The sequence below is a fragment of the Marmota monax genome, unplaced genomic scaffold (genome assembly GCF_021218885.2).
Source record: "Marmota monax isolate L192 unplaced genomic scaffold, Marmota_monax_Labrador192_F-V1.1 WCK01_AAM20220418_F8-fsc00069, whole genome shotgun sequence".
Taxonomy (NCBI): domain Eukaryota; kingdom Metazoa; phylum Chordata; class Mammalia; order Rodentia; family Sciuridae; genus Marmota; species Marmota monax.
The window spans coordinates 2,357,418-2,384,065 of NW_026695243.1; the positions used below are offsets into that span (position 1 = coordinate 2,357,418).

Here is a 26,648-nt window from a genome sequence, read left to right on the forward strand (position 1 = left end):
TTTGAGAAGTTGGGATGAGAGTAGTGGTGTTAGATTAGTTGGCCTTAATTTCCTCCCATTCCAATTCTGAGGTTGTATTACTTAGGCACTTAAAGCCTAGGGAAACCCTACTTAGAAGAAGGACAACCCCCAAATCATGATTTGATCAAAAATTTAAAATTAAACCTAGACAGAAGGAGAAACAGGCTAGTGCCTTTGTGGACATACATATATAACACACCTACTCATGTATTCTAAATTCCCAAAATTCCTAGCAAGGAAACTATAAGAAAAATAATGTTTCTTTAAGAAAAGTTTAGAAAAATAATGATAGAAAACCTATTTTCCCCCCAAAACTACCTTATGCTCCCAAATCTGTTAACAGCATTACTGGGGCTTGATTACGCAGAATAATGCCATAATATTCCTTATCTTTGACTCTATCTTCCTCCAATTTCTGCTTAGTCTTCCTAGAAATACCTCCCACTATTGTTGCCATTGCTCCAAGTTAAACTCCTACAGCTGATTCTTAACTAGTCATTCCTGCCCATGACCTCATTCTCTCTTTTCTTTTTCCATTTTGTCTTTTTTAGATATACATGACAATAGAGTGTATTATGACATATTATATATACATGGAGTATAACTTATTCTAATTAGGATCCCATTCTTGAGGTTGTACATGATGTGGAGTTTCACTAGTGGCATATTCACATATGAACATAGGAAAGTTATGTCTGATGCTTTCTTCCACCATTCTTTACCCAGGTAACAGTGGCCTTTCTAAAGCACAGACTGGATTACAACTAACCTGCTCAGAAATATGCAGTGACTCTGTAGTACCCATAAAGTAAAGCTCAAATTCTTTGGTATGGCATATAGTTCCATCATAGTTGGCCCTCACTCTCATTGCCTGCCCACTATACCTCATGCTTTAGTTTGCAATATTTAGTACTCCCGGACAGGCCATGCGCTTCTCAACACCTTGTCTTTGTTCAGCTGTTTGAAAGGTGCTCCCTTATACCCCCCTGGATCATTTCCAAATTTCTGAAGGCTCATGAGAATGCTACGTGCCTTGGTGAAGCTATGCTTCGTGCTTCCACCTTATAAACGTGATTCCCTCCCTTGGAATTCAATGCTGCATCTTGGAATAGATGATACTTCTCTTCATATCTTATTTTTGCATTTAGTCATTATGCTCAAAAGCTCAGTTTGGGGGGTTCAAAGTTTATCTCCATCCACTGCAGAATCCCCAAAAGCAGACAATGGGTTTCATTTATTTCTATATTCAACATTGTCAGATTCCCCAGTACTGAGTATCTAACAAAGTGCCTTTATTTACATTATTAAATAGAACTGGAATTTGAGGCTCCATACCAGTCTTAAAAATTATAATTTTTCTTAAAATTCTAATCAGGAGCACAGTGAATAATCAAAGTCTCTAATTCTAATACCCTACCAATTCAGAACCAAAAACAGTTATATACTTACATTCACTAGGAGAGAGAAATCAGTAACCAGTTGACTAAGTTCAATTAAGTCCTTAAAAAGAGAGAGAGAGAAAGTTACTTATTTTTATGCCTCACAGTTACCAAGAAAAAAATAACTTTTAACATACCGCTTCTAAAGTTTCCCATGATTCTGCAGCATTTTGATCTCGAGGAATTTCAGGCAATGCGTATATCTGAGTCAAACTCTGAGAACTAGCTTCATCTTCAGTATTGTGAAATGCTCCTGGATGAACACAGACTCATGTTTGGAATTTGCTTTTCAGCAAGGACACAGCATGAATCAATATCATACAACAACTGCCATATAAAATGCTCACAAATTAAATTCAGGCTAATAGTAAGTTGATTATTCTATGAAAATAGAATTATTTATCCTTGGGCAGCTTGTTCCCTTGGTTAGTTAACACACATTTTTTTTTCTCTATCTAGAAAGACATCTACAAAATGGCTACAAATACCATCTATCCAATCTGAATAATTAAAAATAAGTACAGAAGAGCCAGCAAAAGGAAACTAATCTATTTGGCCAATATTCCATGAGGAGACACCCCCAATGTTTCACTGCTAAATTTGTAACCTTTTATTGGTTAATTTAGTAATAAATATCAGATATACAAGGTAATAAAAGCAGGGGTGAAGATGTAGCTCAGTGGTGGAGTACTTGCCTAGCACACATAAGGCCAGGGTTTGATCCCCAGTATTGCATCTACTGATGACAATGAGTTTGTCCCCAAAAGAACATTTTTGTACATATTGTCACTGTTTCCTTACAGTCATTCTTCTGGTTCATTACTCCACTGTTTCCCTTATTTCTTTTCTGAGTTTTAAAAAGCCTTCAACCCACTAACACTTTGCTTATTTAACACCACTTTATTGATAAATTAATCTACAGTAAAAACTCATCTTCAAGTGTTTTGTATTTCCTCATATTGGTTTCACCAATCTTCCATTCATTCATTTGACATTCATTACATGCTCTCTATAGCCCAGTCAGTATGTCACAGTGCTGGGGACCCTATAAAAACAATTCTGAGATTCTGGCACAGCAGTGCACACCTGTAATCCCAGCAACTCAGGAAACTGAGGCAGGAGGTTCAGAAGTTCAAGGCCAGCCTCAGCAACTTAGTGAGACCCTGTCTCAAAATATAAATTAAAAAGGGTTGGGGATGTAATTCAGTGGTAAGGCATCCCTGGTTTAACCCCTGTATCCCACTTACCCCCTCCCCCCCAAAAAAAAAAGTTCTTAAGAGGCAACATTCTGTGGCTGTTAGGAGGATGGGTCTAGTCAGAAAGACTTGGGTTAGAATCTTGGTTTGGCTATGTACTAGCTCTCTGACTTGAGAAGGTATTTAATTTCTGGCTTACTTTTCTCATTTGTAAAATAAGGTGACTGTACTTTGCATAGCACCTGTCTTATATATAAAAGCAAGTCCTCAATAAATAGTTGCTACTACTACCACTGTTATTACTGCTATTATTAGTACAGCTTACCATAAAATGTGTGACAGACCAGTTAACAGTAAAGTGCATTCAGGATAGTTTGTAAGAACTATGATGTAGGTTTCTGCAGAGTGCTACGTGAGCCCAGTAGAAGCCCACAGCCTTTTAGTCAGGAGAGTGGTCAGAGAAAGCTCTGAGGCTGAAGCCCAAGGACAAAGGAATAATAGAGGTGAACTGTGGTAAAGGTGCAGGAAGACGCAAAAACTATTTAGGTCAGGGAAAAAAAAAAAAAAAAAGCAAAACAGGATTTGGAGCTAAAAGAGGATCCGTGTAGCTGATACATAGACTGAAAAGAGAAAAGCAAAGATTGAGGCCACGTGCCAAGCTGAGGGTATTCACGGCATTGTAATCATGTTAAAGAGTTTCATCTTTCTCACAAGATCACTATGGAATCGTGAAAAGAAGTTGGAGACTACTGGGAAGTGGGAAGTTACTACCATCAGATTTTAGATTTTAAAAGGAAGCTAAAGCTACAGTGTGAAGAATACATTAAGGATGGAGTTGAAAGGTGAAGAAATAAAAGTGAAAAACCAGTTGGAAGGCCTTCCAATATGTCCAGTGCAATACTTGCAGCTCTAGAATAAAGACAGTAGAAATGGAAAGAAGAAACCTGAAATTTTATTTTTTCCTCTTTACTTCAAGCTCAAAATACCTACCATGTTAACATTTTCTGGCCATCCATTAGGTATTGTGTTTGGTACCAGGGATGGAAAAGTAAATAAATCACTATGCCTACTCTCAAAGAACTTATATTCTAGAAAAGTCAGACATGCAAAGAGATAATCATAAAACAATGGGAAAGTTCATGATATCTCTCTATTCAGATGAACAGAAGACATGTACATTTTATGGGCATTCCAAGATGGGGGTGGCATCTGATCCAGCTTGATGTGGTATGAAGAGGGAAAGCTTCCTAGAAAAGTTGATACTACTGGTTGAAAAAGAGAGGAATATAAATTCTAGATAGAGAAACTTGATTGAACAAAGGCCCTCAAGAAAGAAACAATATAGCTAATGTAAAATTAGCAGTTTAGTGTTAACAAAACATGAAATAAAAGACACAAGTTACAAGAATAAGACATTATAGATGATCAGGAGGGACCTTGTTGACCAGGTAAAGACTCTAGACTTTATCTGGCAGACAACAGAGACTTGCTGAAGGTTAAAAGCAGATTTTGAAATGACATGATGACATGTGACCTGATCTACTTTTAAAAGTCAGCCCATATTTCTTTTGTTTCCTTTTTTCAAAACCTGTAATTGAATGATATCCCATAAAACTGCATTACTACAGTTATCTTCAAATTTATGAACACTTTACCTCTCAATAAAAACTGATATGAACTGCATAAAAAGGACATAGTCAGTAGACTGAAAAGTAATTTGTAGGTTTATCAGGATTGACAGTGTTCTTTTAATTTTGAACTTATTTGAAAATATTAAAGAAAGAGCAGAAACATCAGATACAAAGCAAATTTTACATTACAACATTATGACAAATATCCAATACTTTAAAAGCTCTCATTGAGTTGTATAAATGTTTAAAATATTTACTTAATACCTTAGATTATCACCATTAAGACACTTTCATTTTCACTTCAACCAAGATAAATGCATTACCCTATGACCTTTCTTCTACTTAACATTCTTACATTATTGGTGAACAATGATAACTTCATTATCATTATCAGACCAAATGCAAAGCAAAACTTTATGACCTTGCCTATTCTAAAGATTTTTAAAGCTATAACCTATGTACTATTAAAAAAGATTCAAATGGAGTATGTTAGGATGTATACACACACACACACACACACACACACAATCATATGTAAATTCTTTATCTAAAAAATAAGGGATGAGAAATGTTTGACATTTAAATAAATCATAAAAGATTTCCCTTAGTAAAAAAACAAGAAATGTTTAAGTCATTTCCGTCTCACTTGAAACCAAATTGCGTATGCATCTTAGTTCAAATAGAATCTTAGAACAAAGAACTCTATTCTCTGCCATAGAAAACCCTGCTGTAAACTTACAACTCTGAACATCACTAATCAATTCAAGGCATGACTATCAATTAAGAAAGCAAACCTTTTAATTTCTACAACTCCCATCATTCAATTTCAACTTGTACCTCAGCAATCATTCTTTGACTTTGAACTCTTGCAAATGTCTACGGATATGCTGAGGCAAAACACTGAGATTATAGCTACAGGAAAGAACACCAAAGAACTTGAACTTGTTCACAGAAGTAAAAAACTGTAATTGTTTCACATTATATAACAATCTCAGATATTCCCGCCCATGTGCAAACAACTTGCATAAAGGACAAGCATGTGTGTATCACTCACCCTGTTTCTCAAACTTGGAGTTAAAGCGTTATTATTTGCTATAAGTTCAAATAAACATGAAGACAGTTGACTCACTTTAGTTGAAGTGAGAGATAAGTTAAATAGCCTGGCTATAAGATTTTTCTTTCCCCTTTTATACATATTCAAATATTCTCTCCCTCTCTCTTTTTCTATACTTTGCAAATAGCACTGTTCCTGCTAAAATTACAACACAAAACATGAAATTTCCACAAAACTTCACTATATTAGGAAATGTTTCACTAAAATGTAGATTAATTAATAAGCATGCCAAGCATGGTGGCACACAGCTCCAGTGACTCAGGAGGATGAGGCAGGATGACCACAAGTTTGAGGCCAGCCTCAGCAACTTAGTAAGACCCTAAGCAATTTAGTGAAACCCTGTCTAAAAAATAAAAATAAATAAAAATAAAAAGGCCTGGGAATGTGGCTCAGTGGTAAAGTGCCCCTGGGTTAACTCCTTGGTTAAAAAAAAGAGAGAGAGAGAGGGGGAAAAAAAATATTCCTTAATTTCTTTCAAGTTTTGATGGTTTAAAAGAGTGAATTAATTTGCTGATAATTTATATAAACCCATCTATCAAAATAAAATTACTTTTAAGCCATAGCTTAACTTAACTGTAAAGAAAAACTATTAAGAAAATTAAAACCAGCTGGCTGCAGTAGAGCACGCTTGTACTCCCAGCTACTCGGGAAGCTGAAGTAGGAGGATCACAAGTTCAAGGCCAACCTTGGCAACTTAGTAAGTCCCTATCTCAAAATAAAAACTAGAAAGGGCTGGAGATATAGGTCAATGGTACAGTAGCCTGGGTTCACTCCCCTGTACTGCAAACAATTAAAAAAAGAAAATTAAAACCAATAGAAAATACATCTTCTGAAATAATATAATACAAAACCATCTACATGTTTCACAAAAATGTTATATATATATATATATATATATATATATATATATATATATATATATATATATCTGTGATAAAAATCTAATATTTCACCAAATTCAATATACTGGTCTGAAGTTCCCAGCAGCTTTAAGATTGGATTCTTTTGTGACTATTTGTTTAAAATGTAATAAGATTCTGTTCCTACCGCGCTGTTGAAGTGTGCGTCCTGGCTGGGAGTAAAGAAAGACAAAAAATGAAGAGAAGCACTGATTCAGTCTATATGGCTTGAATCACCTTTCTAAATACAAATCAGATTTGTGGGCTCACCATTTCTCTTGGTGGGAAGCAGTATGCTAAAAATGAAACTAGACACACAAGTGAGACAGAAGGGAGTTTCTCAGATCAACCAAGATTGGCAGAGAAGATTTACTTCAGGAATTCTTAGAATCTGGACAAAAGAAACAGCAAAATCATCATAACTTCCCCCTAAACTTAATAAGCTTCTTTTATTCTCCAGAGAACATAAAACGTCCTATTCTACTTGTTATTTCTATCTGTAAATGAAAAACTATTTTTGCATTTTTTTTTATCTCACTCATGGAAATGTGGCAACATTGCTCCTGAATCTCTGCTGATGTTTCCAACCAATTTATTTAGAATCAGACTTGTAAAGGAAAAAGTATTTTAAGGCACTTCTATGCAAATAAAACATATTTTTCTATATAGGCTGTCACTACTATAATGAGTATCTAAAGTAAAAATAAGGAAAACCCAGAGAACACAGGATAAAAACATACAGAATGACAGAAAAGAGTCTATAGTTAGAAGAAGACCACATATGGAGCAAACCCAATTCCTACCCTACTATTAAAGTGTATCGTAAATCAGTTACTTGAATTCTTTTCATTATTCTCCTCTTTTCTCATCCTGTTATTTGCTAATAATTTTTTTTTATTTAAGGCAATCTAGTAGAAACTTACACTTGGTAAAATACTCAGGCACTTGGTGAGACAATAATTTTAACTGCTTTATGTTGGCAGTGAATTCATAGTCAAAGCATAATCTGACCAGGAGATTCTTCAGAATTCGAAATTCTACATGCTGTTTTAGGTTTACTTTAGGTATGTGATTTTATAAGTAGAATGATTGTCTTAATCAAAGCAACACTAGTTTCAGAGATTTAATTTTCTAGCTTTCTTCCAGTAGCAAGTAATTAGATATTTAGCCTATTTGGTATCCTATGAATGAATTGAGAAGTTGGAAAATCAATAGAGTTGGAAAATGAATTTTGCCTGCTATTTCTTCTCCCTTATCCTCTGGCTCTATCCTCATCTTTTTCATTCCCTCTCTATACATACTTCCTCAAATTCTGCCAATCTTAGTTTTTATACCAGTCTGCTTCTTATGGAAAAAGCTAATTACCAGCAAACTGGATAAAATGACTTCCTCTAATAATTACACAATTCCTCTGATGATACATAAATCTAAGTTTGTTGAGCACTAACAGTTCTACTACTGGTAGCAATGCAAACAATGCAATAATAAAATGTAAAATGAGGAAAGCATTAGATTATTAATATATCATGAGAAAACTTGCAGAACTCAAAATTTTGCTTGACAGGAAATTGCTGGGGATGGGCATTTCAATGCTAAATAGCAAAAGAGATTGATGCCAGCAACTCTTTCCAGAATATTCAGCTTATCTTCACTGTTATTACTGCCATCACAACTGTCACACTGTCTGGGTACATAATATGGCCCCTTAATCAAATGGAACTATAAAGCCCAGTTTCTGTACATATGCACATAAAGCATCAGTTTGTGCTAAATGATAACATCCTTCTTCCTCACCAACATGGCAGTGATAACTCCAGATGAACGGAAATGAAAACTGTAACTATAAACTATTAAAACATGATTCTCAAATAATCTTCAAACAAGGATTGAGTGTAAACATCTCCTTCTCAAAACATTTTAGGCACTGGTTATTCCCAAAGTGACGTGATTGTAACACATATGAAATTACAAAATTGTCTCTAAAAAGATACTTATTTATGTATTTATAAAACATTATGAATGGTTCACTATGTGTAAAACATTGTGCTAGATTCTAAGGATACAATAAAACAAGATTACCCAGAAACTCGGAATAGTAGCCTAAATATTTCTTACAATATTTTTATTCCCCTGTAATTACTGAATCATTAGTACTGAAAATATAAAATTAAAAATCATCTGGGTTTGGAGATAGGGAGTGGTGTAGGAGTAAATAAAAATAAAGAAAAACTGGAAGGCATAACTTGCTCAAGATTCTATTCTAATTTGTACCTATTTATATTTTACTTTTTTCATAAGGACTAAAGGCATCTTATGATACATAAGATGGAATAAATAATAAATAAAAGCTAAACAACAAAACAAAAAAAGTAGAAAACAAAGGCAGCAATTATAAAATAAAGCCAGGATACTTTAAAAATTTAACTTTTGGTGATTAAGAAATTTGGCTTTAAACTCTATAGTAAATAACTCAAGTAGGGAAGCCTTATCAGTTACTCCATTCAATAATCAGAATATAAAAAACAAACAAAAAAATCAACAACTTTGAAGCACTACTGTGGATCAAAACAAGAATTTTTTCAGGGTTAAAGACACTATTATAAAGTGGTCAATGATTATCAACTAGATCCTTAGAAAAAATGGGACAAGTTTCACAGAGTATCACTTCACAAAAGTTGATGGCATGTCATCCACTGCAAATATTTTGTTATTAGTTAAATTCAGAGAACTGAGCTGGGAGGTAGATGTAATATCTCCTGTGAAAACCAGTCTACTTAAGGACAAAAAACATGCCTGAAGAAGTCACCTTTCCACTGGAGAGAAGTGAGGAACATGCTGCGGATAAGGGTGACATATCCTTAGGAAATATTTTACATTTCTTTTCAATATATAGGCAAATAGGCATTCGAAGCTCTGAGATTCCACTTCATATAGCAATTTATCCTGCAAATTTTTCAGCATACACATTTCCAGCTCACTCAGGGTTCAAGAATTCAACATATTGGTAAAGCAGATAACCCCTGGAGACATACAGATAATCAGCAATCTCTATGCAAGGAGGTGAGCTTTAATTAACTGCATTGCTGTGACCAAGAATAAGACTCAGTGTAATACATTACCACCAACAGTCAGAGATCTGGTCAAAGGAGGATGTAATAAGGTTTCTTCATCATTAAGTTGTTTCTTAAGTTCTTCGACAGATTCCAAATGGAGTTGGAGAAATTCTGCTGTTGCTGCTGATGCTTCTTCTTTAACAGGATCTATCATTCTCTTCAGAAGTAGTAGGTCATCCTTTCGGACTTTCAAGCAAAGTTTCTCCATTTCTCGGATATTGGAGCGCAGTTGCTATAAAAGAAAAAAAATCACTAATGCCACTGGCTTTGAGTATAAAACATTTGTTTTCATAAGCACTTTGTTACAATGATTGTGAATGGAAATGATTACATATTCTCTACAACAGAAGGTGTGCCATAATTCTTTCCTATTTTCCATATATAGCATCTTTAGAACCCACATTCTCACACTTTGAATTATTTAGCAGTTTTCCATCATTAAATGTGACTATTCTACAAAGGTAATTAATGCTCTTCAAAATAAGTCAAACACTACAGAACCATCTAAAGAAAAACTTATTTTCCCATTTCATTAATCCCATCTCTTTTCTTAACCCAATCCTACCACGTATTTCTCATGGCTCATGCACACATTTAGCATACATAGGCCTTCTCTCCTCATTAAAAAAAATGGATAATATTAGGTATAACAATCCATAACTTGTCATCCACACCCCAACTTGACAATATCATCATGGGCATCCCTCCTGATCAATAGTTATACCAACAATTACACCAATATTCCATAATATTGGTGGTCTAATGCTTCTAACCTACCATTATCCTATACTTCCTCCAACCTTATGTTCATTCTCTTACCATTCAGTATGAGCTAGAAAACCTTGAGATAATTAGATTGTATATTCAAAACCTATTATTTACGGGCATTAATATATCAAAATTATATAACTTTATGGCCACCTTAAGTTCATCTTGATGATTTATTTCACAAGAAGGAAACAAGTCTAAACAGCAGAATTAGGACTGCAGACCACGTCTGAAGTCCTAGAACAATATTGTTTCCAACTCATTACCACCTCCCGACTAAGTGACTCCTTTCTGGAATATAATTGTAAACCTTGGTTATATAGTTGCCACATAGTCTATAGAAATATTTTAGGCAATGTTATCTTTTTTTTTTTTTTTTGGTACCTTGAATTGAACTCAGAAGTGCTTTTCCACTGAGCCACATTCTCAGCCCTTTTTTAATTTTATTTTTTATTTTGAGACAGGGTCTCACTAAGCTGATCAGGTCCTCATTAAATTTCTAAGGCTGGCCTCAAACTTGCGATCCTCTTGCTCAGCATTCCCAGTCTCTGGGATTATAGGTGTGTGTCACCATACCTAGCTAGGCAATATCATCTTGAAGAAACACTGAAGTTTTCCTGCAGACAAACCCAATGAGCATTTACCTGTCACATATTTGTCCTCTATTAAAGAACTTATACATATGTCTGTGTCTCCAGGTAAATTCTACTATCCAGCTAAGAATTCTATTACTATGGGTGAACCTGTGACATATTCTTCCTGTCCTAAGGGACTTGTACATATGTCTGTGTCAACAGGGAAATTATCATATCCAGCTAAAAACTATTACTATGTGTGAAGGGAAAAAATTAAGGGAAAGACAATGCTCACTTAAGTATAAAATCTGATCCTACAGTAACAAATATAATAATAATAATATAAAAAAACATAACTAATGATATATTTTTGTCAATACTTACTGTAAGCTATCCATTATGCCAAGTGGTTAACCTTCACAATGTATCTTTAAAATGGTTATTGCCATTATTATGACCTTACGGAAGAGAAAATTAAAGCAAGAAGTAAAAAATGTAACCCAGGACCATACTGCTAGTAAAGGATACAATTAGAAATCAAATCCAGGCCAAGGATCTTGTATCCTTCACAATTTTACTATTTGATAATACTAGGCAACAGAAATATAATGCAAAACACATGATATAATTTCTTTAATAATCACATCAGAAAAAGAAGAGCTGAAATTAATTTTAATACTGTTATTTAACCCAATGTATCTGAAATATTAGTTCAACATGCAATTAATATAAAATTATGAATTGAGCATTGTATATTCTTTTATTTGTAGTCAATCTTAGAAATTGGGTATATATATATTTTATATTCACAACACATCTTAACACAAACTAGCAACATTTTAAGTGTTCATCAGCCCCATGTGACTTGGAACTACCACATTGGATAGCACAGGTATACAGTCTTTCTAAAATCAAATAGTAGATACAGTATAGCAAAACTACATGTAAAAACCATAAAAGAGGTATTCCTACTTCTGGAAATAGCAATACTAGGTGACTCAGAATAACTTTCTCACTAATGATTACTTTAAAAACTGAGTAAAAAAATCATAATACCAACTAAAAGAAAAAAAACCTCAAAAGCATCAAAAAGCAAACAAGATAATAAGTAATTTTTAAGACAAGAACTCAGCAAAGAAAAGTAGTCCTGAACTCAGGTCACATTTGCTCTGGGAATACTTGCATAATAATACAGACTCACAAAGGTTGGGACAAAAATTCAATGGCAGGACACCCTAACTGTGAGGACCCTGGTGCTTTGGGCTAGGATCTTAAAGAGCTACATCCTACAATCACAGGTATACTGAAATAAGCCATCTCTTGCATGAATGGCAGATTTACTTCCTATTTCTTGAGTAGCTTACAAAACCCCTTAAACTCCGAAATTATATAAAGATAATCTTAGAAAGTGTCCTCAGGGGCAGAAAAGAAGTCAAAGGCAAATCCTCACACAAGGAAAGTAACATTATTCCTAGCTTCAAATAATTTTTCAAATATAATGTCCACCAATTAAGATAATTATATATGTGAAGACATATGCAACATGAAGAAGCAGCAGAAACATACAAATGGACATTTGTCAATTTATAAATTTATAAAATATTTATAGTTATTTTGTTCATAGATACAAAAATCAAGCTGGAAAATTTGGCAATTACAATCTACATAAAGCAACATATAAATTTTAAAAAGATTTAATATTCCATAATTTTTAAATAATGTCAAAAAGAAAGAATTTAATAAATGAATTTAGCTGTATCTTAGGCCAAGCTGAAGAAAAAATAGAAAATAGATCGAAAGAATCTATGTAAAAAATAAAAAAGGAAAGTTAAAAATACAGAAGAGGAAGTTAAAAGACATAGAGAATACATTTATTTATTTAACTACAATAATAATAAATAATGTATTTATTTAGAATCTTAGAAGAGGATAGAAAACAAATTTGAAATGATAATGGCTGAAAATTTCCAGAAACAGAGGGAGGAAAAATATCAATCCACAGATTCAAGAAGATCAACAAATCCTGAGAAGAATAAATAAAAAGAAAAATATACCTAGCTAAACAAAAGGAAAGACGAGGATGAAGATGTTCAAGAGGAACTAGTGACAAAACCATTTCCTGCAAAGAGACAGTAAGATCATAACATGACTTCACATAGCAATAATGAAAGCTATTGAAGAAAACTAAATGATGTATTCAAAGTATAGAAAGAAAATTGCTGTCAACTTAAAACTATTTCCTGCAAAAATATTCTTCAAGATCAAAGGTAAAATAATATTTATAGAAAAACAAAAACTGAGTAATTATCTTCAGTATATACATGGTAAATGCTATATAAATAATATTTAAGTGGAGGAACATAAATGGAACTAAAACATTCTAATGTGCTTGTATTATCTGTGTTGCTAAGTAAAGGATATAATATGTTGTAGTTTTCACTAAAAGCCTATAATATGAAAGCCAACACAGAAAAAAACCTGAATCAATAGAAAATATAAAATCATCCCAAAGAAAGTAAAAATGGAGATGAAAAGAATCAAAAAGGCAGAATTAGATTACACACAATAACATGAAAGATTTAAACTGAAATATATCACTGATTATATTAAATATAAATGAAATAAGTATTCCAGCTGTAAAATGAAGAATTTCAGACCAGATAAAAAGCAAAAGAGGTATACGTAAAACAAGAAGAAAAAATAAAAGAATGGAAAAGCTACATGATAAACAAACCCTAATACTCCCTCCCCCAAGAAAACCACTGTAGCAATATTAATAGCAGAGAAAACAGACTTTAAAGTTAGAACATTACTATAAATAAAGAATTGCTTTATAATAATAATAATAATAATAATAATACCTTCACCAAGAACATATAATTCTAAAGTTGGGGATACCTAATAACATAGCCACAACATATGTAATTCAAAAGTTGACAGAACTACAAAGAAAAATTTAAATCCACAGTCATAATGGAAGGCTTTAATACCTCTTCAGTAACTGATGGGACAAATGGACAAATGATGTAAGTTAGACATAAAGGATTTGAACAAGATTAAAAGTTGAGAATATACATGTAAAAAACACAGGCAGCATTTACAGAAATTGACTATGTACTGTCTTAAATTTTACAATACTCTGATCATAATATACATTACTTGAAATAATTAGGGGGATATATAGCTATATACACTACATGTATTTAGAAAGATATTTCTAAATAACCCATAGGTCAAAGAAAAAATCACAATGGAAATTAAAGATGCCTTGAACTGAATGAAAAAAAAATAATTCATATTAAAACTTATAGCCAACTAAAAAGAGTAGTTAGAAATGTATATAAGTCCATATACATTAGAAAAGAAGAGGGCTGGGATGTGGCTCAAGCGGTAGCGCGCTCGCCTGGCATGCATGCAGCCCAGGTTCAATCCTCAGCACCACATACAAACAAAGATGTTGTGTCTGCCAAAAACTAAACAAATAAATAAATTCTCTCTCTCTTTAAAAAAAAAAAAAAAGAAGAAAGGCTGGAAAGTAGTAGACTAAACATCTATCCTAATAAACTAGAAAACAGCAAAAATGAATGCAAAGGCAGAAGGGAGAAAATAATAAAGATCTGAACAAAAATTTATGAAACAGAAAAATAAACACACAATATATCAAAGCCAAAACTTAATTTGGAAATACTAATAAAATTGATAAATCTCATGATAGGTATTTTAAAACAATAGAGAAGGCACAAATAACCAAAATCAGAAATAAACAAAAGGGGATATTACTACTGATCTTACAGAATTATACAATAAGAAGATATTATGAACAAATATATGTCTATAAATTAGAAAAGTTAGATAAAATATATAAATTCCTAGAAAACTACAATTTACCAAGCTGATAAGAAGCAGAAATCTCAATAGTCATATACCTATTAAAGAAATTACATCTATATTTTGAAACTACCCTGCCTTCTCCCTTTCTACACACAAAGCCAAAACCAACCAGACCAAAAACCCAGCATGAATGGTTTCACTGGCCAATTCTACCAAACATTTAAAAGAAATTATATAAATTCTTCAAGGGAATGGTAAACCATTTCCTAACTCTTTTGATAGCAGAAACTCAATACTAAATTCAACAAGAGGAGTAAGAAAAAGGAAAAAATCACACTAGACTCAAATATTCTCATGAACAAAATACACAAATCCTAAAGAAAATGTCAGCAATTTAAATCTGGGAGCATATAAAAATACAGCAATAATAGTAATTGAACATATACTTCATTTCAATATATGGACTGGAAAACTATTGTTATAGGTAACAACAGGTAAAGCTCAAGTCAGACACAAATGATTTGTTTAATATAATTTAATTATGTTAAAAAAACAGGTTAAACTAAACTATAGTCTTAAAGACTCCCATTTTTACTTATGTAAAATTATGCAAAAAAGTTTGGAAGTATTTATCATAGAGATCCAGATAGTGATTACTTTGGGGAGGTGGACATAATTGGGAAGAGGCTATGAAGCCCTTCTGGTATGCTGGCAATGGTCTGTTTCTTCTTCTTTTTCCTCTTCTTCTTCTTTTCAAATAAACACACATTATTTTTATTTTAAATCCAGATTCCTAAAAGGAAATTTCATCACCCTAATCACATACTTGTATAATTATTTAGGTGTATATTAGGCATTTATGTTATAGTTTAAAGTGAAAAGTTTCAATATTTTAGAAAAGAATCTTATATTATCCTGAAGAATCAATTAACACAAGGATAGAAATAAGTTTGAAAAAATGAGAGTAGGAAAAAATTCAGTAGGGATCTTATTGTGGAAGCATATTAAGTACCATCTATTGGATAAAAGATATTAACTCTACCCATTTGACTAGACTATAAAGTTTGTCAGAGCAGGTACTGGGTCTAATTTCTTCACCACTGTATCTTTTCAAGGCTGTATTTAGTTCTTAGTATAAATTGCAATTCAATAAATCTGGCAAATGAATAAATTCCTTCTTAACATTTTCAACAAAGTAGCACAGTAGTGATCTGACAGTAAGACAGATCACCAGGTATCATGAAACCTAAAATTCTTCCCTGGAAGAGCACAATATTAGTCACTAGCATATGAAATACTTCTTTCAGGGCAGAAGAAACAATGAAAGGAGCTACTCCTTTGAAATTAATTCTGACATACAAGAATAAAATAGTGTAGTGAAAATGAGAAAGCACCTTGGAGTTCTTAATAGTTAGGAATACTGGGACCAGTGATTTTTTTAGGGAAGTTAATATTATCAGTTTTAAAGAAAAAAAAAGCTGTATGATACCATAACATAAATTATATTCTGATAAGAGGACATTATGTTTTAAAAAGACATAATTTAGTTTCTCAAATGTGAATTTCTCACACTATAAAAACAAATTAATCTCATAAAAAAGAAAATAATGGCATCTAAAGAATCTAATATGATTGTGTAGGGTATGTTACAGATAAGTTCAGGATTTTAAGAGACTTGTCAAAAAAAAAAAAAAAAAAGGGAATGAAAAGAAAGGCACATGAATACAAAAGAGTGGTGTGAAACAAGGAGAATCACGTAAGTAAGAGCCCAGAATGAGCGGAGGCTGGTGAAAAATGTTAAGAACAATAAAAAGGATTTAAAACACATGTACAGCAAGAACATGAAAGAAGGTTCAGGCCTACTGCTTGGGGCAGATGGTATAATGTTAACAGATGATGCAGAGAAAGCAGAACTACTTAACTCCTATTTTGTTTTTGATTATTAAGGAGAAATTCAAAATCAAAAGGGGTAAGAAACATTTGAAATTTGAAATGTGCCTTTACTGTAAGGATCTAGATAGGTTTCATGAAGGAAGGGAGATTTGAGCTGTCTTAGAAAAATAATCTTGGGAAAATGGAACATACTAAATAGAAAGAACATATTGGAAAGAAACAAGCTTCTCAATAATAGAGTTTATCAATTTGGGGACAAAATACCTTTTCTATATTTTAGCATCACTGAAATTATAGAACACTGCATCTTACAATGCAGGGTAAAAAAGCATTGTGCCATAGTTTACTAGCAGTGCTTTTTCTTCCTTTAGAGGTACACAAAATAATAGTGTTTCTTACAACTGATCGTTTCTTGGATTTAATTTGCTCTCTAAGATTCTGTAGAACCTAAGCCAACTGGAGTATAGGCAAGGATCCTAAATCCTGATTAATTAGTACATTAAAAATTTGAAGCAAAATTTAAGTTATAATTTCATGTAAAACTGATAATGACCTAAAATAATTTATATTCTAGTAGCATTCATTTTGGAATCTACTCTTCTATCTTTTCTTCCATTCCCTACCTAGCCTTATTCTCAATCTTTTCTTCTTTTCTCCTAACTTCTACTATTATTGTTTTCCACTCTCTTTTCTATTTCTTCTCCCTTTTAAAATAGCTTTTTTTAAAATAAATTAAAATGTAGATAGTTCAAGTGTTCTGTATTTCTCCTAGCAAAATCATGAACACATTTCATTTCTACCAATTCCATGGCTAATTTTATTTTTGTGCATCTGTGCTAATTATGGAACTAGGATTGATTCTCTGCAGAGAAGCATCTTTCCAAATGTTGTCTGAAATCTACTGAATCAGAATCTCTAAGGTGAGTCCCAGAAACTGTGTTCTCAACAAATTCTACATCATTACTACCTTGGAAAAAAAGCAAGACTGACCAAGTTTTCAATAAAGCCAAGTTAATGTTCTTCAGTGAATTACCATAGTAACAATTTCTAATTTTTTCAATTAGGTTCAAAATTTTAACACAAAATCTTTCTTTCTTTTAAAAAAATATTTTTAGTTGTAGATGGACACAATACCTTTATTTTATTTATTTATCTTTTATGTGGTGTTGAGGATCGAATCCAGTGCCTCACACCTTCTAGGCAAGTGCTCTACCGCTGAGCTACAATCCCAGCCCCACAAAATCTTTCTTAATGCTAATATTTTCTTATTCTGGAGAAGAAAATTGTTAAGCCTATTCTACTTACAGTTCTAAAATATGAGTGACTTCTGTTTGTGTCCAAGGTCATCTCAGAACAGAATACTAAAAAGGAGAGAACCACACAAAGAATCCTGAAGGTAATGCAGAGAGGGTCACTGATACATCAGTATTTAGGGTTCATTAAAGATCTGTATTTACCAAAAAACTGACCAGAACATTTTATGTGAGTAAAGTGCCCAAAGCTATGGAAAGAACCATCTGAAAAGGTTAAAAGGAATAGTGTTCAGCACTCACTCAAAGATGGAAACTAACTGGAAAAACTCTTAATTCACAAGGCATTGTGTAAAGTACTCAGAAAGGTTTTGTCTTGGTAGGTAATAAGGAATTTTAAGCACACACTATGCACTACCAAAGGTAAGCTCCAGTTAATGAATCATCAAAGACAGACCTGAAAGGATCAAATTTATTGTTTCCAATAACTAGTAATTTAACTACATCCCAGAACAAAGCACAAGATGATTTATAGTAACATAAAAACATTCAGCACCTAACAAGGTAAAGAAACCCAAGGTAAAGATTACCAGACATACAGAGAAACAGGAAAACATGACCCACATGAGAATAATCAATGAATCAAAATAGACCTATAATTGACAGATATTAGAATTAGTAGAAATGGATATTAAAGTAATTATTAGAATTGTATTTTATAAGCAGGTACATGCCTGTGATCCTAGCACCTAGAGAAGCTCAGGCAGGAGGATGGAAAGTTTGAAGGCAGCTTCGGCAACTTAGCAAGACCTTGTCTCAAAATAAAAAATAAAAAAAGGACTGGGATGTGGCTCAGTGGTAAAGTGCCCTTGGGTTCAATCCCTAGTACCCCCTCCCCACAAAAAGAATTTTATTTCATATGGTCAAAAAGTAAGTAGAGATATGGAAGATATTTAAAAACCCAAATCAAAATTATAGAGATGAAAACTACAACATGTGATATTGAAAAAAAATGCATTGAATGGATCAATGGCAGATTCAATACTGCTGCTGCTGAGATTAGTAACATGAAGGCAAAGCAATAGATACTTTTCAAAATGAAACACAGAAGAAAAATTAAAAAACTGAGGAGTGTCAGTGAGCTGTGAGATAACATTAAGCAATAGATATACAACTGGAGATCATGAAGCGGAGGAGGCAGAAAAATATTTGAAAAGTACTGGTCAAAAAATGTCTGAATTGTATGCAACAATAAATCCGGAGATCCAAGAAGCTCAAGAAATTCAAGCACAAGGCAAATGAAGAAAATGCTACAAGGCCTATCATAATCAGAGTGCCCAAGACCAGTGATAAAGTTAACTCTTAAAAGCAGCAGAGAAAATAGACACATTATATAACAGGGAAACAAAGATAAAAATGAAGCAGATTTCTCATAAGAATGCAACTGAGAAGATAATCAAACAACATCTTTAAAGTAGTGAAAGAAAAATGTCAATGTAGAATTCTATACATGACAAAATTTCATTTAAAAAAGGTGAAACAGTTTTAAGATACATGAAATCTAAAAGAATTCATCATTGTAGAACCACACTCTAAGAAATGTTAAAGGAAATCTTGGGCTGGGGATGTGGCTCAAGCGGTGGTAGCACGCTTGCCTGGCATGCACGGGGCACTGGGTTCAATCCTCAGCACCACATTAAAAAATAAAATAAAAAAGATGTTGTGTCACTAAAAAATAAATATTAAAAATTCTCTCTTTAAAAAAAAGGAAATCTTTATGGCAGAAAGAAAACCAAAACAGTTGAAAATATAATAGATCTACACAAAGGCTTTAATAAGCAAATCAGAAATGGAAATGACAAAGGTAAATATATAAGATTTTCTTCTTAATATCTAAATAACTTTAAAAGATAATTGCCTGTTTAAGTATAGTACTTAATAACTAATAATTACCTATTAAGATAATACTGTTTAAGTATTACAAGGTATATAACATACATAAAATAAAATTATGAGAACAACAGCATAAAGACTGGGAGAGGAGAAATATAAGCATATGTAAGTTTCATACACATATGTGAAAAGTATATAATCCCTTGAAGATAAACTATGATACGATGTATACTATAAACCCTTAACTAACCACTATAATAGTAGAGTTACATGCAGCAAGACAAAAAAAGAGACAAAATGGAATAAAATATTGTCAGCTCAAAAGAAAACAGAAAGATTGTTAATCATCAGATAAATGAAAATTAAAGTCAGCAGCTACCACTTCAGACATATTAGAATAGCTGAAATTAAGAAAACTAACAATATCAAGTATTGGCAAGGACACAGAAGAACAGGGTGGGAATATAAAATGGTGCAACCATATTGGAAAACAGTCTGGCAGTTTCTTAAAAAGTAAAATAACAACTACCATGTGATCCAGTCATTCCATTCTTAAGCATTTACCCAAGAGCAATGAAATCCTTTGCCCATTCAAATATTTCTACCCAAATATTCATAGCAACTTTATTTGTAATAGCCCCAAACTATAAACAAACCAAATGTCCATCAATTTATAAATGTACAAAGTATGGTATAACAATATAATATGATATTATTTATTAATAAAAATAAATAATGATACACATTACAACAGGGATGAATCTCAGAATATTTATGCAAAGTGAAAGAAAGCAGATTTTTAGAAAATATATATATTGTATGATTATATTATATAATATATTGTCTATATTACATAAAATCTAGGAAATCTAGTGTATAATGACAGAAAGCAAGTCAGTGGTTGCCTGAGTATGGAGGGTTGGGGGAGGGCACAGACAGGTGTGGCAGGGAGAGATCAAGAGTGTGTGGGGTTCAAAAAGAGCAAAGGGAAACATTTTGAGGTAACACATATATTATTATCTTGATTGTAGGGATAGTCTCACGGTTATACATGTCAACACTTAAATATTTAAAATATGTGTACCTTATTGTATGTCAATTATATAATCAAGAGAGTTGTTTTTTAAAAAGCAGAAAGGAAAATGCAGAACAATATATATTATTTACATATAGTTATATGAACAGAAATGATAAATCTAAATCAGGCAAAAAGATTCCCTTCAGATGAAGGTGGGAGCAAGGGAAATAGAATTAAACAAGGGAACACAGGGTGCTTGGTGGGATTTGTAAAGTTTTCTTCAACAAAAGAAAAGAAAGCAATTGTGGCAAAGCATTCACACCTCTGACATAGCTGGGTGATGACATTATGCGGTGTTTGATATATTATTTTTGTCATTTTCTACATTTTTGTATGTTTGAAGTGTGTGTGTGTGTATGTATGTATGTAATTTTTCAAAAAGGTACCTCAATGTTAAAGTGGATATCAGAACAGCTCCTTATTTTTCTACCAAGTTTGTGAGTTCAGAATCATATACTACAGCTACAAAGACAGTAGGTAAAAATCTAATATAATCAGGCCTCTCATATTCTATACAAATTATCTGTACATGCGTGTATCTGCCTTCTTCTAAACAATATCCTGTTGATTATCATACTTGCCACCAAACTGGTCTTCTTGGTTCCAATCTTGCTCTCTTAGAGTCTATTCCTTTCTTAACAGTCAAGTGATCTTTTAAAGTTAAATCAGGTCATTATCTGTTCAGAACTTTCCCAAAGCCTTCTACCCAACTCTGATTATCACATCCTGCAAAGCCTTCCATGATCTGATCTGGCTGATTTCTCTGACTGCAACTCCTATGCTCTCCTTGCTCACACCAGCCACACAACCTCCTTACTACTTCTTCCCACCTCACAAGCATCTTCCCACCTCATAAAATTCACATTCATTTTCTCTCTGTTTGGAAACGCCATTCTCCCATGGTTTGTGTCTTTACTTCCTTCTGGGCTTTCCTCAAATGTCATCACCTTCAACAACCACTATTCATATAAAAGTTCCTTACCTTCTATGATTCTTTGTTCCCCTGAATCTGCTTACTTTTCTTCATAGCACTTGTAATCATCTAAAACAAATCTTTCTAAAAAACAACAAATACTGGCAAGGATGTAGAAAAAGGAGAACTATTGTCCATTCTTGGTGGGAATGTAAATCAGTACAGTCATAGAAAACAGTATGGAGCTTCCCTCCAAATGAACTACTGGGTATACAGCCAAAGAAAATAAAATCAGTATGTCAAAGAGGTATCTATTTCTATGGTTATTGCAGACTATTCACAGTAGCCAAGTTAAAGAATCAAACTAAGTGTCCCTAATGGATGAATGGATAAAGAAAATGTGGAGACACACACACACACACACACACCCCATCCATGAAATACTCTTCATACTACTTAGCCATAAAAATGAATGAAATTCTGTCACTTGATGAATCTGAAGGACATTATGTAAAACAAGACATGCACAGAAGGATAAATATCATATGATCTCAGGGAGAATCTAAAAAGGGTGATTTCGTAGCAGTTGAGAGTAGAATAATGGTGACCAGAGGCTGGGGATGAGTGGGAGAGGTTACATAGTTACAGTTAGATAGGAGTATAAGTTCTGGTGTACTACTGCACAGTAGGCTGACTATAGTTAACAAGAATATACTGTATATCTGAAAACTACTAGAAGAGATGATTTTCAATGCTCTTACCACAAAGAAGTGATAAAGGTGATGGAAATGTTAACTATCTTGGTTTGATCATTACACAATGTATTCATGTATCAAAGCATACCCTATGTTCCATAAACATGTACAATTATGTCAATTAAAAACAGAAAATTTAAGCGAAAATAAAATCTGTCTCTGTTTTCTGTAATTGCCACTTTCAACATACAAGTTCTATTAGAACAAGAATAGTCTCTTCTAACAATCAGGCCAGAAAGGCAGATGTACCAATTTCTCAAAACGCAGAAATATCAATATGTAAATCATTCAAGTAAATTAAAAAAAAGAAAGTACATCAACTCAGTATTTAATAAGCTTTTCAGTATGCAAATAGCAAACTGTAAACTATGGCCAAACTTTCAGAACAATAAAGATGACTCTTTATTTCTCTCTAGTTTTAGTTTAATAACTAGCTATGAATTTTTTCCTTTCAGAAATATCTCTAAACTCCTCTCAAGATTAAAAGATATATTCAAATATATACTCATCTATACTGATAATCGTAAAAAGTAATTATTCTATGTTAATTGAAAATTCTAAAAAAAATGCTAATTATGTATTTAATGATTAAAAGATGAGTGGCTATGCATATATTTGCCTTCATTAAATATTGATTTAGGATTCCTAATGTGTTTTTACAACATGTAATTTTAAGAGCAAATTGTGTATAGCAGAAAACATTTGGTATCATAATAATTAATTTGATTTCTTTACAAACACAGAATACAAGTCCACTGGTAAACATTTAAATAACAGAGTAAACACATTCTAGAAATCTGTAATTTATTATTAAGGGCTCCAAAGTTAAAACTATTTAATTAACATAAATATGGACTAGTCTTTATTTGTATTCTCTAATCACTATACTAAGGTATTGATGGTAGTATAATGACTTTATACCTCAATATCAAAAGGTACCAAAAAGAATGGATGAATTAGTATGTGCTAATAATGTAATTTAAATTTTATCAAGAAAAGAATGGATGATGGAAATATACATACATATATCTGAACAGCTTAAAAATATTCAACCATGAAAAAGTAAAAAGAAAAATCAAAGGAGAAAAAGGACTTCATTTATTTAAATATCTAATAAGCACCTAATGTATAGGTGTTAGGTGCAGAACTCAGTTCCTTTCTGCCTAATATTGAAACTATTTATAGATTAAAAAGAAGAAATTAAGATACTACCTTGGAATTAGTTCTCAGTAAGGATTCTCATTAATGCCAACTAGGAACAGTGAGACTATGCCAGATAAACTGGATTCTTTACTACCACTTATTTAGACAAACACTAAATTTCTCAAATTTAGACAAATAACTACATTTGTTTGTTTGTTTTACTTTAGACAAACACCAAATTCTAATCTTCAGCTCCCTTTTATCTGAAAAATGAGGACAACAGTCCTTTATCCAGAACCCAGATGGCTGGCACTATATTATTTATTGGTTTCTATAATATATTTGACAATCACATACTGGCTTACATTAACTTTTACTAAAAATTTAAACAATTATTTAAATTAACTTTTTTTGAATTGTCATCTGGACACATTTCTTACAGCAGAAATTGTTATGTAATTATCAGAATCCTCTATTATTAACCAGGATTGTTACTGTATGTTACATATGTGGATAGGGGAGTGGGGAAGACTGAGCTTTTAAATATATATTTTATACTTGTGTATGACGAGCTCATGAAAATGGAGAAAGTAATGCAATTTTAATGTTTTAAATTAAACAAAAAGCCAACATTTTGTTAGCTGGATCTAGTAGTGAAAAGTGGAAGTATCAAATTAAACTTGTTATTACTAATTCTTCTTATTCACTGAAGATCTACTATATGATAGGGGCTGTATAGGCTTTGGGCACACATGATGGACAATCCTTACGAAGATTCCAAAAGTTAGGGACTATTATGTTAATTTGACAGCTGAGGAAACTGATGTTCAGAGATAGTAAATAACTTGTTCAAGCAAACAGTACTGCATATGATTCAAATGATCAAGAAAATTTTAATTGGGATATAGTATAATGAGATTTTACTTTCAGAAAAATAACATGTAAGGAAAGTGATGTTCAGAGATAGTAAATAACTTGTTCAAGCAAACAGTACTGCATATGATTCAAATGATCAAGAAAATTTTAATTGGGATATAGTATAATGAGATTTTACTTTCAGAAAAATAACATGTATAAATAGTATTAAGAATTCTTTTGCAGAGGGAGCTATTGTTTTTTATACAGTCTTTAAAAAAAGATATATTTGAATAAGCTTATTTATAACCAACTGTTTCTTCCAATAACCAATGAGCCAGATTGAAAAAAAAAACACACCAAGAATCAAAGCAAGAAAGAATCAGAAAAATATGGATATTATGAGAAGAAAAATATTACTCAAAAAGTTACCATAAAAAGAAGATACAAAGAGATTACAGACTAATTATTATAATAGTTTAAGGATAATTGACTCTTGAAAATTAACTATATGTCTATTTATAGGAGCAAAAATTAGCATAATTTAAAATAAAGCCAACACTTTTACACTTGCCCCAAATACAAACACACAAGTGCACACATACATACAACCTAAAATGTAAGGTATCTAAGCATAGATTAATGATACAGTTTGAAACACATAAAATATTGTTTATCTTCTTGATCTTAGGATAGAGGATTTCTTGAACAAGACACCAAAAGCATGAACCATAAAAGACTGAAAAATTAGACCACATTTAATTAAGAAGTACTTTCTCTCAAAAGATACCATAATGAAATGAAAGGATAGTTCTTAATTACACAAGTCCAATCGTGATAACTTCATGAAATTATTTCTCCAAAAATGACTTTTACACAAACTAGCAAAGAACAAGTCTATACACAAAATTCAGGGTAAATATGAATAAAACTAAGCAAATACCTATTATCTAACAGTACTTTTAATCTCATTATTTTAATGACACACATAAATCTTCCTTGCCAGATGGAGGTCAATAATGTAAATATATATGTATATATGTACATAAATATATATTAAATCGGTAAACAAACATTTTGACCATAGTCAATATCTCAAACAAATCCTGTGATTTTTAATAATATTTAAACAGTGATGATGGTAAGAAATCCAAGTCATAATAATTTCATTAACATTAACATGCTCAGTACCATTCAATAAACACTGAATCTTGCTGAGAACCAGGTGCTGTGGAATATACAAATAGTAGAGATATAGTTCCTGCTCCTTAGGTCTATAATCTAGTTATCACACAGTAAAATACAGAGAGATAAATCCTATTTACACCTAAATCTCAAATCAAATCTGGTTTTGTCTATTTCCATAACTCTAAGCTACTAGCATCTTATTTCCTTCATCTCTGTGACCTTTTCTAATGACCTCTAGCATTCATTTTTCATTGTATCCCAATATATTCACAATACTGCAGTTATACTAACTTTTTTGAAATGCAAGAGGGTATGCATTCTTTGGAAAAACTGCCTCTAGATTCAGAAACATGGTGCGGGGGGTGAGGGATCGGGGGTCGGGATTTGTGGTGAAAGCCTATAGAAAGTCCAATAGCCTTCATCTAAGCTGTCCCTATAGCTCTGCAAATTAAGGACCTATCTGCCCTAGCAGAAGAGCACAAATTTGTCATTAGAAAACTGAACTAGAGCAATCTCTAGACACTAATATTTGATGGTTTTCCCAAGGAAAATGCCAACTTGCCAAAGTACCTTTAAGTACCTACCAGGAGGCAAGCAAATAGGTTTTTGGTGTCTCAGAAAAATAAAAGAAACTATTACACCCATAGATGAGATGTATGAAGAAAAGAGAGAACATAAAAAAATATCATAATGACAGAAATAAATGACTCAGTGGAAAAAGTTGAAGAAAAAGCTATAGAAATCTCTCGGAAAACAGAAGATAAAGTTAGACATGCAATCTAGAGTTCCCACATTCAGTAGAACAAGTTTTGGCAAACCTTTTCTGTAAAAGGTCAGATAATAAATGCTTAGACTTTGCAGGCCGCGGTCTCTGTTGCAACTATACCATTTTGCCATAATAGTATAAAAAAAAAAAGAAAGAAGTAAACAAATGAGACAATCAGAAGGCCAGATATGCCTTCACAGTACGAGCCACAGTTTGCTGACTCTTAATATAAAATATCTAAAAAAGTAAAATAAAAAAGCAAAGACAGAAAGGCAGGAGAATAAATTATCAAAGAAATTTTCTCAGAACTAAAGAATATGAATTTTT

The 26,648-nt window shown here is 32.4% G+C and overlaps 1 protein-coding gene across 2 annotated transcripts in view; it reads right to left on the bottom strand.

Moving 5' to 3' along the window:
* Stx17 (syntaxin 17) overlaps nucleotides 1-26,648 on the bottom strand; it is a 64,127-nt gene that overhangs the window by 11,725 nt on the left and 25,754 nt on the right. For both annotated transcript variants that reach the window (XM_046457297.2, XM_046457299.2), the window contains exons 4-6: nucleotides 9,420-9,645; nucleotides 1,598-1,713; nucleotides 1,471-1,521 (exon numbers count right to left, since the gene is read on the bottom strand). In XM_046457297.2, coding sequence (XP_046313253.1) covers nucleotides 1,471-1,521; nucleotides 1,598-1,713; nucleotides 9,420-9,645 — 393 coding nt within the window. The remainder of the gene's footprint in view (nucleotides 1-1,470; nucleotides 1,522-1,597; nucleotides 1,714-9,419; nucleotides 9,646-26,648) is intronic.